This window comes from Plecotus auritus (assembly GCF_963455305.1).
Source record: "Plecotus auritus genome assembly, chromosome: 7".
NCBI lineage: Eukaryota > Metazoa > Chordata > Mammalia > Chiroptera > Vespertilionidae > Plecotus > Plecotus auritus.
In genome coordinates, this window is record NC_137774.1 from 139,814,651 (window position 1) to 139,831,761 (window position 17,111).

At 42.2% G+C, this 17,111-nt stretch overlaps 1 protein-coding gene across 1 annotated transcript; it reads right to left on the bottom strand.

Annotated features, from left to right (window-relative positions):
* Nucleotides 1-3,352: 3,352 nt before the first annotated feature.
* Nucleotides 3,353-12,037, bottom strand: CCNB1 (cyclin B1). Its single transcript, XM_080679162.1, has 9 exons — nt 11,873-12,037; nt 11,056-11,226; nt 10,791-10,961; nt 8,301-8,483; nt 6,911-7,069; nt 6,554-6,790; nt 6,134-6,274; nt 5,368-5,478; nt 3,353-4,770 (listed from the first exon to the last, which is right to left on the bottom strand). The coding sequence occupies exons 1-9, from the start codon at nt 11,891-11,893 to the stop codon at nt 4,663-4,665; spliced, it is 1,302 nt and encodes a 433-aa protein (XP_080535288.1). The 5' UTR covers nt 11,894-12,037; the 3' UTR covers nt 3,353-4,662.
* Nucleotides 12,038-17,111: the final 5,074 nt, after the last annotated feature.

The window sequence follows — 17,111 nt, forward strand, 5'->3', positions numbered from 1 at the left end:
AATCGATACAAACCACTAGTACAAAAAGTTCAAGAACTTCACTTGTGGGCTCTTCCGAGTGCCGGGCTGGAGGCGGGGCTGTAGCCTTTTGGGACCCCCGGCGCGTCGAGAATCGCAGCCTGGAGGGTAAGACCCGACATAAATGCTCCTTCAGCCTTGGCGCTGGGACGTGGCATCTGCGGGACGGCCGGTTTTGACCCATGTTGGCACTCCCTTTCTACCCCTGGCCCTGGAAAACGGGTGTGCCTGGTAGCTGAGAAAGAGAAATATTAGGGGGTTACGAAGACTTCGATCCGAACTGATAAGGTCCAGACCCCTCGTCTGGCTGAGAAACGGATGGCCCAAGTTCAGAGCCACCCACGGCTCCCTGCGGGGCAGTGCCGTACTTGAACCCCAGACTTCCAGCGTGAAACTCCGCTATCGGTACAATTCGCACTCATAACAGAGTTGGGTAGCCTCCAAGTGTCAGCTTGTTGACTTGGCAGGTTACAATTGAACTTTCTTAGGCAGTGAGCAGGAAATGGAGGAAATGTAGGACATATAAATGCCTGATTGAGATAGTTTTTCATTATGGACGGTAGTGTAAGAGACACTACCCTTGCAGCACAAGGCCAACAGGTCGAGTGAGGAGCATTCCCTTCTGTAGCTAGTTTTCCCTGAGTTATACTTGATCACATAGCTCCCATTCCTTCCTCTCCACTATCAAATACAACTTCTGGTAAAAGATTCAAAAGGCACTGTAGGATATAAATGTTCCCCACTCCTACCCCCAAACTCCTAGAACATCTTGTTGCCCTTTTTTACACAAAAGTGATCCTATTGTGCGTTTTTTCCACTTTACCCCGGGGGTGTCTTCCAAAATTAATCTCATCCTTTTAAGCGGTTGCCTATCAGGTGTCCACTGGCCAAATTAGGGACAAAGACAATACAGTTCTCCAATCTGAGCATTCATCAGAATCATGGAAGGGCTGGTTAAGCATTGTTAGGTGTCTAAATTACTGAGTTGCATTTCTAACAAGTTCCAGGTGATATTGCTGGTTGGGAACAACACTTTGAGAACAACTACAATAATGGATCTTAACAGTAACTTTTAAAAAAAATCCAGAATAAACAAAAGTGAAGGTGTGGGTGGGGAGCTATTCTTTTATTTTTTTTATTGATTTCAGAGAGGAAGGGAGAGAGATAGTAACATCAATGATGAGAGAGAATCATTGATCAGCTGCCTCCTGCACGCCACCCCACTAGGGACTGAGCCTGCAACCCTGGGCATATGCCCTTGACCCGAATTGAACCTGGGACCCTTCGGTCTTCAGGCAGAGGCTCCATCCACTGAGCCAAACCAGCTAGGGCGGGAGCTATTCTTTGCAGTGATTGCCAACTGGTGGTCCGTGAGGCCTGAAAGGTTGGCGACCGCTGCTTTAGAGAATACCCAACATATATAAAAGGGATAATAGAATTATTTAACTATCATCATGCCAGTCCCAGTGAGATAAATGATTCAAAGCAAGTATAATTTAGGATACTAAAACCTTTAAAAAGAACACCTTTGCAGCAGAGCTATACCTGGCAGTTAGCCCCTTAACCAGCTGATCAAACCTGGTACTACCAGTAGTTTAGCAATTTGATATGATTCCAAAATGATGCATTTGTTGTGCAGATCACCTATATTCTTGTCAAAATGCATAACCTGAAATTAACTATAAAGAAATAATCAGACGGCCTGATGGTGTGGCTCAGTGGTTGAGCAGTGACCTATGCACTAGGACAGTGGTTGGCAAACTGCAGCTCGCGAGCTGCTGTTTGCTGCTCTGTTGACTAATGAGTTTGCTGACCACTGACTTAGACTCTAGATCCAATAATTACAGGCTGTTGTTGTTCCTTGTGATTAAGCCCCTATCCCAGTGGTCGGCAAACTCATTAGTCAGCAGAGCCGCAGTTTGCCGATCACTGCACTAGGAGGTCACCAGTTCAATTCCTGATAAGGGCACATGCTTGGGTTACAGGCTCAATCCCCATTGTGCTGCGTGCAAGAGGCATCCAATCATTGATTCTCTCTCACCATTGATGTTTCTCTCTCTCTCCCTCCCCCTTCTTCTCTGAAGTCAATAAAAAATATTAATAAACTTTTTGTATTTGAGGCCTAGAAAACACTAAAAACAAGTCAAGTAAGTAAATTGATGTCAGCTGGATAAGAAAAATACAACTAGAAATAAAAATAAAGTGAAAATTAGTTTCTGTTCATACTAGTGACAAAAAACACCCCTGTAAACTCAATGATAAACTTGACAACTCATCACGCAATGTGTTTGTGGGGAACCTGGTGCTAAATCATTCATGGACAAAAAAAAAAACAAAAACTTGATAAGAAAAGTGCAGCAATCCTATCTAATAAAGACAGAATATGCAAATTGACCATAACTCCATGACAAAGATGGAGGCGCCCTCAGCCAATAAGGAGCGAATATGCAAATTGATGCAACAAGGCGAGAGGTGGAATGCAGCTCTGGGCCGGAGTGAAGGCGGAAAAGCGGCTCCAGCCAGAGCGAAGGCGGTGCCGGCAGCCAGAGGAAGGCAGGCCTATTCTTGCACGAATCTTCGTGCATTGGGCCTCTAGTCCTATATAAAACCCTAATATGGAAATCTACCGAATAGTGGAATGACCAGTCACTATGACACACAATGACCACCAGGAGGCAGATGCTCAATGCAGGAGCTGCCCCCTGGTGGTCAGTCCGCTCCCACAGCGGGAGCGCCACTCAGCCAGAAGCCGGGCTCACTGCTGGCTAGTGCAGCGGTGGTGGTAGGAGCATCTCCTGCCTCTGCTGCAGTGCTAAGGACCGCTCTGGGGATATCCAACTGCCAGCTTAGGCTCCCTGTGGGGAGCAGGCCTAAGCCAGCAGGCTGATATCCCCGAAGGGGTCCTGGACTGTGAGAAGGTGCAGGCCTGGCTGAGGGATCCCCCCACACCCCAGTGCACGAATGTTGTGCACCTGGCCTCTAGTTATATAATTAAATTCTAACACTTTAGTAACAACATATTAATGTGCATGTGTTTGAAAATTGCTTCCACATATTTGAAAAATAGTGGTAGTCTAGATTTGGTATGCTAAGTCTAGATAATATAGTTTTACAGTTTATCGCAGGAAAAAACAAGTAGATCTGGAAGCAATAGATGGACGTTGATGTTTCAGTTTAGTTGGACAGGATTTTAACTATATGGTAATGGCATGAATAGGAACCCATCTAAAGATTCCTACCTCAGACCACAGTGATTAAAGATCTAAATGGGAAATTTTAAATATTTATGGGTTGGGGATGGAGTTGACCTTAACACTGAAAATCCAAAAGCAACAAGAGAAAAAAATAGATTTAATAATATAACTTTTAAGTGTGTGCATGGCAGACGATAAAGTTAAAGGGCAAATGACAAATTGGGAAAGCCTTACAAATTGATAAGTTAGTAGACAACAAAAATTTATTCAAGTAGCCATTAGCAGTATAAATTAAAACAGCAAGCAAGGTAGAATATTTTTTTGCCAACTTCACAGAAATTGAAGATTATTACCTTTAGTTCTGGCAAGACTGCAGAGAAAACAAACACTTTTGCACATTGCTGATGAGATTGAGAAAGTTCCCTGGCAGCACCCACTAGAAATGAGATTACACATACTCTTTGGAGAACCCAGTGTACATTAACAAAAACATGGTTATTTAATGACATTTAAACAGTATTGCTTATAGAGACAAAGAGAAAAAAGCAATCTAAATGTCAACAGGAGAATGATTGAATACATTATAGTATATGGAATATAGTACGCAAATACAGATTAAGGCCTATACATGTTGAAAATTGCTGAGTATGTACAACGGCCCTATTTTTAAAAAATATCAATAATTTACATGTATGATTATGTTTATAGAAATCATGTAAGGATACATCCCAACTGTTGACATCCTTCAGGTGGATGGACTGAGGTGTAGGAAAGTTGGGGAAGGGGTAAATTAAAATTTTAAAGATACTTTTGTATGTTTAAGGAGCCCCATTTATTTTCTCAACCAATAAAACTAACAAACAAAAAGTCAAGTAGGTTAGGTTTAGAATATAAAGTTATTTTTTCCAGTTAAAAAGTTGACACTAAATTTGGTAATCTAAGAAATAGTGGTAAAAGTAGATTAGAATTATTGGAATCAACAACCAGAAGAAAGAGAAAACAGGGGGACTAGGGATGAGGTGGCAGACTTTTAAGTAGAACCAGGCAGGCAGTAGATGCTCCATGATCACTGGGCTTACTTGCAGTATACTCCATGGAAGAATTTTGAATGCCTTCATGATCTCAGTAACTTATATTATTAAAGTAAAAACCAGGTACCAGATACATAAAACAAAAACCATATAAGCAACAGTTATATATATATATTAGTTGGCTCCCCAAGTTAATTGAAAGCACTTTTTATATTCTATATTCCCCACCATATCTTTAACACACCTTTTAAGGTACCCTAGAGTAGAAAGTAGCCACATTGAAATGAATTAAGGTATAAGAAGTAAAAAGGACCACGGCTTTATTAAAAGTAAGTAAATGTAACATATAATATATACAGATAGCACATGGTGCTAATTGTATTTGCAGGTATTACAGTACTCCAACTCAAGTTCACAAGTTACACCTTTGCCACAGCCTTGGCTAAATCTTTAACTAGTGCAGAATTTAGCTGTGCTAGAGTGCTGATCTTAGCATGCTTAGATGTGGCATACTTGTTCTTGATAGTCTGGAAAAGAAAAGGACAGTAATTAATGAAGGAAAAGAGGAAAACATAAAAAATGTAGTGGTACAGGTATTCATGTAAAACGTGTGGGGAACCCTTTCTCTGCCAAGGGCCATTTGGATATTTATAACATCATTTGTGGGCCACACTAAATTATCAACTTAAAAATTAGTCTGCTATATTTGGGCAAACATTTAATTAACTCACCACTAATGCCTTGGCAGGGCCAGACCAAATGATATTGTGGGCCCTTATAGGGCTCAATAGCTGGCATTCCCCATCACTGACATAAAACACCAAGTCCTTAAAAATAAGCTATGCATTTGCAGGCATGAAGTCTTTATTTTTTATTTTATTTTTAAAAATATTTATTTTTATTGATTTGAGAGAGAGAAACATTGACCATAGTTTGATCTGCTGCCTCTTGCACGACCCCTACTGGAGGTGGAGCCCACAACCTGGGCATGTACTCTGACAGGGAATCAAACCCTGACCTCCTGGTTCATGGGTCAATGCTCAACCACTGAGACAAACTGTATAAGCTATGAAGTCTTATTTTCACTTCCCCACCACATCCTATAGTGTCACTGATTGACTTACCATGTGCTTTGTAAGCCCACAATTCACCATGACTATGTTCTTAGCGAGGTGTTGCATAACAAGGAGAAGGGATTCTTCAGTGTATGACAGGTAATGCTGTAGAACTGGTGTCTATGACAATAAGATTTAATGTTAATAATGCTCATCAACAATGGTTTTCATCAAGTTTCTAGATGTTATTCAAGAGTATGGTAGGAAGACTGATACTGTATGACTGCTTATCACTGAAATTTAAGACAAGCTTAAGACCCCTTCTTTCCTAGGTACTCTTCTTTCATGCTTCTCTAAGATCTTGTCCGTAAACCTATCATACACTAACGTGCCCAAACTGATACACTTTTTTAATTGCTGACTTGTCCAACCCAAACCTAGACTTCAAACTCCTTGAGGCCCACCTTCTCATTCATAATTCTATTCCTAGGCTGAGGGTAGCACATGGCACATAGAAATACTTGTTGAATCAACCAATATGAATAAACTTCTAGTATGTCATTTTTCCTGCTTGTACTTCTCCATCTATAAGGAGTAGCAGCTGTTCTGCTTTTCTCAAGGGGATACAGAAAGATGAAATTAGGTAATTAAATGAAAGCATTCTATGAAGACATCACAAACAGGATATCATTTTTAATCATTCCCTCCATAGATGCCACATGTAGGAATCATCTGAATTGTCCTTTAGTAAAAACAGTTCTGCATTCAGGCAAATAATATTTACAATGTAAAGGCTTAGCCTTAGGGCAACCTAGGTCTGTGGGACAGAGCTTACCCATTCACCATTATCGAGAATTTTCAGTGCTAAACAAAAAGCTCCTGCTGCAATCTGAGAAGGAGGAAAATGCACCATATCATAGTCTAACATAGTTAGTTCCATCAGGTATTTGGCCAAGGTATGTTGCTCCACATCAACCTGGAATAAAATCCACACACAGATCACTGAGCTTCTGTCAGAAAAATTTGCCTTGGCAATAACCAGTATGTCCATAACTGTAACTACAAATATTTGCCTATAAACTCTTAAGTGCAATTGCCCATGGAAGGCCTTAATAATAATATACAGCCTGACTGGAAATAAAGAATATGTTTATCCCTTCCCCATGTAGTTAGGTATAAGTCAGTTGAATTAGATCTGCTTGGTCAGCAATATTCTCTAATATACCACACCAAAGGTTTCTCAAGATATCTATACCTCTCCGATCTTAGATGCTCTCCGAAGGAAATGCAGGGGTAGAGGGCGACCCAGGCAAAAATTTAAAGCTCTCAGAATCTTCATTTCCATCTGTCTGATTTGGAGCTTAGTGTAAGTGTTATCAGTCACAAAGGCAAAGTCACCGATTTCTGGAGGGTACATTTCTTCATATTTGCTTGCAATAAACATGGCAGTGACACCAACTAGCTGCAGCATCTTCTTGGGTACACAATTATTCTGCAATGGGAATTTCAACTGGATGAATAAGTAATATGCATTTGAAAAGGAGACAGAGTTATGAAAAAGGTGGGGAAGATACCTGGAGGGAAGAATTCTCATTTATTGAATTATGCTCACCTGCATGAACCGGTCAATAATGGAAACAGTCATATACATGGTCTCCTGCAGTAACCTGAATTTCATCTGAACCTGCACCAGCCAATCAATTAGGATGGCTCTCATATTTCCAGTGACTTCACGACCCAGTAGGTATTTTGGTCTGACTGCTTGCTCTTCCTGCAAAAAAAATGCTGATTATTATTAGAAGCAAGACTCCATGTGACATTTCTGACCAGAAATATTAGTCACTACATAATAGCTCTGGAGCATTTAGAATCTCAAGTAGTCCTTAGCTCAATCATTCATATCACTGAAGAAAAAAAGCACACAAACATTAAGTAAAACAGTGTGACAATTTGTATTGGCAGATCTGAGTTCAATTCACCATCATCGCCATTGGCCCACACCCTGTACCCACTTGTTCCCAACTAAAGATACTCTGCTATTATCTTCAATCTTTTCACCCAAGACTCTAAAACCCAGAACCTGAGCTTTATCAAGCAGAGAAAAATAGCAGCAGCTCTCAGATCAGCTGGAACCCTCGTGCTACTACCATTCTCCTGCCCCAGGGTTTAAACCCCCAAAACACCCATAGATAAGGTGAAGAATGAACCATCAAGGAGCGGCACATACATCTGCTAAATCCATTCCTCCAAAGTTAGAAGGGAGAAGAAACCCAAAGCAGAAAGCTGGTCCTAGCAAGGAAGTCATCTTACAGGACAATCATGTAGAAAATGGAGATGCCACAAAGAAACAGGCAAGAGAATTAAGATGTTAATGATGCCAAGGGAAGAGCATGCATTACCAAAAATTGGGTAAATCTGGTAATGCATAGCTTACGTTAGCATACAGAAGGTTTCCCCTTTTTGGGGTGGGGAAGGGATAAAGGTGATGCCACTAATAGAAAGTTTCAGAAGTGGGATGAAATAAAAAAAAACACTTTAGTTTTTGAGTGTCTTCTTGAACACAAAAAAAATTTCCCTGATATCACATGCACATCAGCCACATTGACCCCAAAGGCCTTGTGTTGGGTGTAGCTATAGCTTTTCCAACATATTCTCTTTTACCATCTACCTCCTTAAACTCAGAGTTTGGGACTTGCCAGTTTCCAACTATGACAGATATAAATAAATATATCATCCAATCTGTGGAATTTCTGTTAAAAAGAGCCGTGGTAGTATCTACTTTTACTTCAAACTATCCCTGTTCAAAATGGCAAATTCAGACTTCCTAGGTTGGTTTAGTGACTTTTTTTTTTATTCAATGAAGGAGAATTTGAAAGTGGAAATGTTTTTCTCACATCCAACTTAAATTATTGTAAACTATTAATGGAAAATATCTAATAAATTTAGATGCAGTTTAGAAAAAAAAAACACAAAGATTCAAAGATTCTAATCATAATACTGACCTCAACTTGTCTCAGATAAGTATAGATATCTTTCACATATTCACTACAAAGGTTTGGATCAGCTCCATCTTCTGCATCCACATCATTCACTGCAAGCATTACATCAGAGAAAGCCTGGCACAGATATTCTTCTGCAGGGGCACAGCCAGATGTTTCCATTGGGCTTGGAGAGGGAGTATCAACCTTGAAAGAGAGAGACTTTTAAAATTAATAGCAAAGAGGAACTTAAAATCTGGGAATAAAGAACAGATTATTGGTACCAACTCAAGAGGTCATTTGCTGAATAGTCATGTAATTCATTTCCTTAAAGGAAAAAATACCATCTTTTAACATTTATTCATTATCTTGTTAGAAAGTGATTAATATGAAAAGTGAGCCAATTTGAAATCAGCAGAGCCTAAATGCTAACAGGTAAAACAGAAAGCAAATTCATTCTGGACCTTCCTCCAAAGGAAATTGATAAAGTAACAAATCTCTTCATCAATGTCAGTGAAGTTAATCCAAATGAATGACAAGTCAGTCTTTCTGTTTGTCTCAAAATACAGACTGCTTGTCACTGCTCAAGAGAACAGGGGTTCTGTCCTGACTACTAATTATTAACTGACTTTATTAATGATTTCCTTCAAATTCCAGTTACCTCATTGTTCATTTATTAAGCACTTTCTTCAAGCCTGGCTCTGTGGTAGGCACTGACTTTATGGTGTCCTAGTGGGGCTTTAAATTTAGAAGAGAGAATAAGTGAAGCAAGGAGAGTGATTCTAGGAACAGTAACTGAGGTGGGGGAAGTTAGGTAAAGCTTCAGGAGTTAATCTGAGATGTTTTGAAGGCTGAAAAGATTACTAGCTAAATGAAAGGGAGTGGGAAAGGCAAGAATCAGTATGAGACTTTCAAGGAAACCTCAGGCAGCTTGGTACTGCCAATTAAAGATTGTGTATGAGCTAGGTCCAGAAGGTCAATACTAAAGCAGTAGCCTTAAATCTTAAACCCTTCGATAGAAGAAGTCAGGCTCAATGACATTTACAGATTTTCCCAATCGGTTTTACTAATTTTTTAAAAATAAGAGCTTCAGAATGCAGTTCATTGTAATTTCAGCAAAGCAGCCTCTTGCAGATGACCTGTTTTTCCTTCACAGTAAATACATTCTTGGTTTTTGAGGCTAACTCATCTTTTTACTTACTTTCAGAGAGTTCCATTTTCTTTCTGCTTTATCCCATTATATATTACAGCCTTATTAATTATTAATTAGTGAGTGAAAAAAAAAGATTCAAGAGAACAATCTGTGTTTCAGTCAATAAATTCTGGTCAGAAATGACTTGTATCAAAGATAGCTCAATCTTTGGTCCAGGCAGTTACTACTCAATACCCTCAACAAACTGATTAAAAGGATTAGGTTGTGCCTTAGCAGGTTTGGCTCCGTGGATAGAGCACCGGCCTGCAGATTGAAGTGTTAAGGGTTCAATTCTGGTCAAGGGCACATGCCCAGGCTGATTCCCAGTATGAGGCGTGCAGGAGGCAGCCAATCAATGATTCTCTCTTATCATTTATGTTTCTATCTCTCTCTGAAATCAATAAAAAAAATATATATATATATAAAAGCATAGGTTGTGCCCTAACCGGTTTGGCTCAGTGGATAGAGCGTCAGCCTGCGGACTGAAGGGTCCCAGGTTCGATTCTGGTCAAGGGCATGTACCTTAGTTGCGGGCACATCCCCAGTAGGAGGTGTGCAGGAGGCAGCTGATCGATGTTTCTCTCCCATCGATGTTTCTAACTCTCTATTCCTCTCCCTTCCTCTCTGTAAAAAATCAATAAAATATATTTAAAAAAAAAAAAAAAGCATAGGTTGTGCCCTGGCCCATGAGCTCATTAGTTAGAGCGTAGGAAGGGTTGCGGTTGGATTCAAGGGCAGGTATTTAGGTCGCAAGTTTGATCCTGGCATGGTCAGGTGCATCTCTTTCACATCAATATTTCTTTCTCTCTCTCTTTCCCCACTTCTCCCTGCCTCTCTCCTTCCTTTCTACTCTCTAAAAATCAATGGAAATACACCTATGGATGAGGACAGTGTGGGGGAGGTAAGGGCAGAAGGTGGGGTGGGAACTGGGTGGAGGGGAGCTATAGGGGGAAAAAGGAGAAAAAATTGTAATAATCTGAATAAAGATTAAATAAATAAATAAATAAATAAATAAATAAATGGAAAAAAATATCCTATGGTGAGGATTAACTACAACAAAAAAGCACAAGTTGTGAAGCCAGACAAGCCTGGGTTTGAATCCAATATGTGCCACTGATTAGACAAGACTCATGCTTATTTATAAAGCAGAATACTAGCTAACAGAATATAAGATTATGTGAATTAACGCATTTAATGTTTAGCAGAGTACTCTATAAATGTTACTATTACTATTTATTTAAATACTATTCCATGCATTAGAATATAAAATGAGGTTCGTAAAGAAACAATCAACAGACTCTAAAATAGTAAAGTAAGTTTACCAAAATAGGCTCAGGCGAAAGTTTTTCTTCTTTAACAGGCTCGGGTTCCGGCTCCCGTGCTGGTTCCAGCACAGGCGCAGGCGCAGGCACAGATGCAGGCTCCAGTGCCTTTTCCATAGGTTTTGGTAGTTTTTTAGCAATAACTTTTCCAGCAGCTAATGTTTTTGTCTCCTGTAAATGAATGGGAGAGAATGAAATGTTTTTCTATCCAGGGTCACAGTTGGAAAGTGGACGTTTAGATACGTTGAATCGGGAAGAGAGTTACCTTTTTTAGAGGCCATTTGGCTTGTGGCTGTTCACTGACATTGTTAGCGATGTCTCCAAGGGCTGTTCTTGGCCTCAGCCCGGCCTTGGAGGTTGCAGTGGTGGCCACAGGCACGCGCTTTGCGCCTGCTATACTGATCTTCGCCTTATTTTCAGCATTAATTTTCGTGTTCTGAAAGAAGCAAGACAATTTGAGAGCTGGCCCAGACAGGTTAGAGTAAGTGGGGGGGTGGGGGGGGGGTTAAGATGAGCCAAAAGAGGCTCTTGGGACGGAAGTCGGCTGAGAACCAGAGGAAACCCGGGTTGCAGGGTCTAGCTAAGACTGTGACAAGCCAGTTTCCTTCCATAATCCCTTCACTCTCGTATAGAGGGATTGCCGATTAGTCCCGGCTGGCCCTAAAATACCACGAATTTACGTTTAAAAGGAAATAAAAAAGGTCTCCAATTGCCGGCACCTTCTTTCTCTCCGGGAAGGGAGTCAACACTGTTGGTGGGAGCCCACACAGGGAGCCTCCATCACTTTTTATTTTGTTTTTTAAATATATTTTTTATTGTTGGTAGTATTCCCCCCCCTCTATCACCTCCAACAGCCGTCCCCTCCCCCAATATTTACCCAGGCCCATCCAGATCTCTTTGTCACCTTCCTCTCTCCGTCGGTCAGATCTCCAAGCTCCCCACCAGGGGCCCACCAACATCCCTATCCTCCTCCCCAAACCTCTGCCGCGGTCCGCTCCCGCCCGGGGGGCTCCGGCAGACGACATAGGAAGAGAGCACGTAGCGAGAAAGGCAGCGCCCTCTCGCCGTCCGCAGCAGCTCACCCTGGTGACCCGGAGCGCCATGGCTTCCTCTTCACCAGGCAGCAGCTCAGTGGGAGAAGCAGAAAACGGGAGAGCCCCCGAGGAGCGGGGGACTAAACCCAACACACACCAGCAACCGTTCCACCGCAGCACGCTGGAGACGCAGGCCCCAGCCGCAGATTTAAACTCCGCGCCGCTCTCTCCTCATTGGCCTGTTCGTGGAACTCGCTCCCTTCCCATTGGCGGGTGCCGCTTCCCGAGAATGCGTTTCCACGGCAATCCCGCGACGGAGTTCGAGACGGGGCGGAGCCAGAGCGAGGTTGCGGCGTCACTTGGTCGGGCTCTGCGCCTGCGCTCCCTGGCCCAGGGGAGGCGAGGCGGGCTTGTTGCGCCACCAGGTGTAGCGGAGGGGCTGGCCGTGTGGCCTTGGAAAAGTGACAGTGGAGCAGCCGCAGTTTGAGAAGCAAGAGAAATAGTATGTTTCTAATCCTACTTATTGTTAACTCACTTTCAATATAATGTATACCGCATCTCTCTCTCTCTCTCTCATATATCTATCCTATCTAATAAAAGAGTAATATGCAAATTAACCATCACTCCGCTACACTCTCAAGCCATGCCCACTAACCACGCCCACTGGGCAATCAGGAGCGAGTATGCAAATTAACCCCAACCAAGATGGCTGTGGCCACAGAGAGAGCAGGAGGGAGGCTTGGGTTTCCCCTGCAATGGAAGAAGCCAAGCTTTCCTCACACCCTGGCCAGCCCAGGCCTCTGCTTAAGGCTACAAAGTTTCAATTATAGAAGTTAAATAAGTTCCAACAGAAATGGCTGTTGCCACAGAGGGAGCAGCCCCTCGCCCAGGCCGCCCCACACCCCAAGGGAACCCCCACCCTGATCTGGGACACCCTTCAGGGCAAACCAGCTGGCCCCCATCTGTGCACCAGGCCTCTATCCTATCTAATAAAAGAGTAATATGCAGATGGACCATCACTCCAACACACAAGATGGCTGCCCCCATGTGGTCAAAGATCCTGCCCCCATGTGGACACAAGATGGCCGCCACAGATGGCCAGCAGGGGAGGGCATTTGGGAGGGACCAGGCCTGCAAGGGAGGGCAGTTAGGGGTGACCAGGCCAGCAGAGGAGGGAAGTTGGGGGCAAACAGGCTGGCAGGGGAGCAGTTAGACATCAATCAGGCTGGCAGGGGAGTGGTTAGGGGGTGATCAGGCTGACAGGCAGAAGCGGTTAGGGGCAATCAGGAAGGCAGGCAGGCGAGCAGTTGGGAGCCAGCAGTCCTGGATTGTGAGAGGGATGTTTGACTGCCTGTTTAGGCCCGATCCCACTGGGATCAGGCCTAAATGGCAGTCAGACATCCCTTGAGGGGTCCCAGATTGGAGAGGGTGCAGGCTGGGCTAAGGGACGCCCCCCCCCCCCCCGTGCGTGAATTTCGTGCACTGGGATATATATATATATATATATATATATATATATATATATATATATATATACACACACACAGTGGTATGTAGCAGTGCAGATGAGATGAAAGAAATTGGAAAGGATAAAATTATACAAGTACAGTAAACCAAGATAAGGAATCTGGACTATATGTGAAAGTCTTTAGAGTGTTTTTTTTTTAATTGACATACATTTGTTTAAATGTTTTTACTGATTTTTTGTTTTGTTTTGTTTTTAAAGAAAGGAAGGGAGCCGAAACCGGTTTGGCTCAGTGGATAGAGCGTCGGCCTGCGGACTGAAGGGTCCCGGGTTCGATTCCGGTCAAGGGCATGTACCTTGGTTGCGGGCACATCCCCAGTAGGGGGTGTGCAGGAGGCAGCTGATCGATGTCTCTCTCTCATCGATGTTTCTAACTCTCTATCCCTCTCCCTTCCTCTCTGTAAAAAAATCAATAAAATATATTAAAAAAAAAAAAAAAAGGAAGGGAGAAGGATAGAGAGGCGGAAAAAAATGAATGAGAGAGAAACATCAAGGGGCCGCCTCCTACCCACTCCCCACTGGGGACCAGCCCACAACCTGGGCATGTGCCCTGACTGGGAATTGAACCATGACCTCCTGGTTCATGGCTCGATGCTCAACCACTGGGCCACCATGGCCAGGCTGGAGGGTTTTAAACCAAGGTGTGGCATAATCTATCTTTCAAAAAGATCACCTTAATCACTGTAAGGTAATGTATGTAAGTGAGAAGGAGGAGGAGAAACAAGAGAAAGTGAAGCAAGAGGAGCTATGAAGAGGCTATTGTTAAGAGGCCAGGCAAAAGATGATGGCTTGGATGGTTCTGGTAGTGCTAGACAGAAGGGTTCTAGAAATATTTTAGAGATAGACTTTCGGGGTCCTGATGGCTTGCATGGTTAGAGTGAGAGAAAAGGAATCAAGGATGACTTAGGTTTTGGCCTGAGTAACTGAAACAAAGACTAAAAGATGAGCAGCTTTTAAGGGATAGCAGGTTTGGGGTAGGAGATTAAGATAACAACCAATGAAATTGAAGCAGTAACCAAAACATTAATTAAAAAAATACATCATTCAGCATGATTTACAATAGCCAAGCTAGGGAAGCAACCTAAGTGTCCATCTTCCACCAATAGACAAATGGATAAAGATGTGGTATATATGTATACAATGGGATATCACTCAGCCATAAAAAAAGAATGAAATCTTGTCACTTGCAACAGCAAGGATAGACCTAGAGGGTATTATGCTAAGTGAAATAAGTCAGACAGAGAAAGGTAAATACCATATGATTTCTCTTATATGTGGAAGCTAAAAAAACAAAATAAATGAACAAACAAAACAGGAACAAGCTTATAGATTCAGAGACTAAATCAATGGTTGCCAAATGGGAGTTGAGGGGAGGAGTGAAAAGGGAAAAGGGATTAAGATGTACAAATTGCCAGTTATAAAAAAGTCACGGAGATGCAAAATATAGACTAGGGAATATAGCCAATATTTTAATAACTATGTATGGTGTCAGAAGGGTACTAGATTTATGGGTTGATAATTTTGTAAGTTATATAAAGGTCAAGCCACTATGTTGTACAATTGAAACTAATATAATATTGTATGTCAACTGTAATTGAAAAATATTAAAATGAAAAGAGGAGAAAAAAAAAAAAGACTGAGAAAATACAGGGAGGAAATTACAGAAATAATACAAGAAAACTTTCCAAACCTGGAGGACATGAATTTCATTAATTGTTGTCTGAGTGCCCTGCATAATAAGTGAACAAAAACTTATTCTGTGGCATACTGTGCTGGCATATAATATTAAGAATAGCCAGGCAGATGTGAGTCAGTGGTTGAGCGTTGACCTATAAACCAGGAAGTCACAGTTTGATTCCCTGGTCAGGGCATATACCCAGGTTGTGGGCTCAATCCCCAGTGTGAGGCATGCAGGAGGTAGCCAATCAATGATTATCTCTCATCATGTTTCTCTCTCTCCCCTTCCCTTCTTCTCTGAAATCAAATAAAATATGTTTTAAAAAGATGTTTTTGCCCTAATGCCTAGACCTGTGAATATGAAAAGACCAGACTAATTTACCTGACAAAAGAGGCTTGGAAGACCTTGAGATAGGAATTACCCTGATTACCTGAGTGGGTCCACTGCAACCACGTGAGGCCTTAAAGGTAGAAGAGGATGGGAGAAGAGGTGGTCAGAGAAAGATGCAACAGTGGAAGAGATATCAGAAATGGGAGAAGCATATGTCCAACTGTTACCGACCTTGAAGATAGAGCAAGAAGGTCACAAGCCAAGGAATGTAGGTGGCCTGTGGAAGCTGGAAGCACCAGCAAACAGGGACCTCAGTCCTACATCCACAAAGACTGAATTCAATTAGCCGGAATGAACAGGGAAATGGCTTCTCCCCTAGAACCTCTAGAAGGAAATGCAGCTCTGCAAGCACCTTGATTTTAGCCCTGTGAGACCCATAATGGATGTTTGACCTTCAGAACTCTAAGTTTGTGTTAAGCCACTAAGTTTGTGGTATTTTGTTATGACAGCAATAGTTAATTAATGCAAACCATTTTCTGTGCTTGATTACTAAAGTCTTCTCTGCTTTTGGATTTCATATACAGGGAATCATACAGTATGAATTCTTGTGTTTGGCTTCTTTTTATTATTATTTTTAAAAATCTTGTTGAAAGTATTACATATGTCCCCTTTCCCCCCTCCCCCTATCAACCTCATCCAGCACACCCCAATCTCCTGCCCCAGGCCCTCACCACCCCACTGTCTGTGTTCATGGGTTACGCATATGTGCATACAAGGTCTTCGGTTGATTACCTCCCACACACCTACCCTCTTCAGTCTTCCCTCTGAGATTCTGCACTCTGTCCCATGCTTCCATGTCTCTGGATCCACTCCATTCATCAGTTTATTTTGTTAATTAGATTCCACATATGAGTGAGAGCATGTGATACTTGTCTTTCTCTGACTTATTTCACTTAGAATGATACTCTCCAGGTCTCTTCCATGCTGTTGGCTTCTTTCACTTAACATGTTTTGGGGGTTTTTTTTAGATGTATTTTTATTGATTTCAGAGAGGAAGGAAGAGGGAGAGATAGAAATATCAATGATGAGAGAGAATCATTGATTGGCTGCCTCCTGCACACCCCCTACTGGGGATTGAGCCCCCAACCCAGGCATGTGCCCTTGACCAGAGTCAAACCCAGGACCCTTCAGTCCGCAGGCCAACGCTCTATCCACCGAGCCAAACCGGCTAGGGCCACTTAACATGTTTTTGAGAATCACCTATATTGTTTGTGACTAATTAAAAAAACAACTGTTGAGTTGTATTCCATTATGAATACACTACACCACAATTTATCCATTCTCCTGATGGACATTGGATTGATTCCAGTTTTTAGCTATCATGAGTACATGCTTTTTTTTTTTTTTTTTTTTTTTAAATATATAGATTTCAGAGAGGAAGGGAGAGGGAGAGATAAAAACATCAATGATGAAAGAGAATCATTGATTGGATGCCTCCTGCACAATTGGGGATCAAGCATGTGCCCTGACTGGTAATCAAACCGTGACTTCCTAGTTCATAGGTCGATGCTCAACCACTGAGCCACATCGGCCTGGCCATCTCTGAATTAATATAGTGGGTATTTTAGGGGAGAATCATAATCTAAATTTAAAGTAAAGCCAGGATCCTTTAGAGATATCTAACTATATACTAGTACTAGAGTCCCGGTGCACAAAATTCGTGCACGGGGGTGTGTGTCCCTCAGCCCAGCCTG

Coding starts and splice junctions, on each gene's coding strand:
- CCNB1 (XM_080679162.1), bottom strand. CDS start 11,893: ATGGCGCTCCGGGTCACCAGG. Junction 8,484..10,790: donor TTTCGCCTGAGCCTATTTTG/GTAAACTTACTT, acceptor CTCTCTTTCAAG/GTTGATACTCCCTCTCCAAG. Junction 7,070..8,300: donor CTTATCTGAGACAAGTTGAG/GTCAGTATTATG, acceptor TTTTTTTTGCAG/GAAGAGCAAGCAGTCAGACC.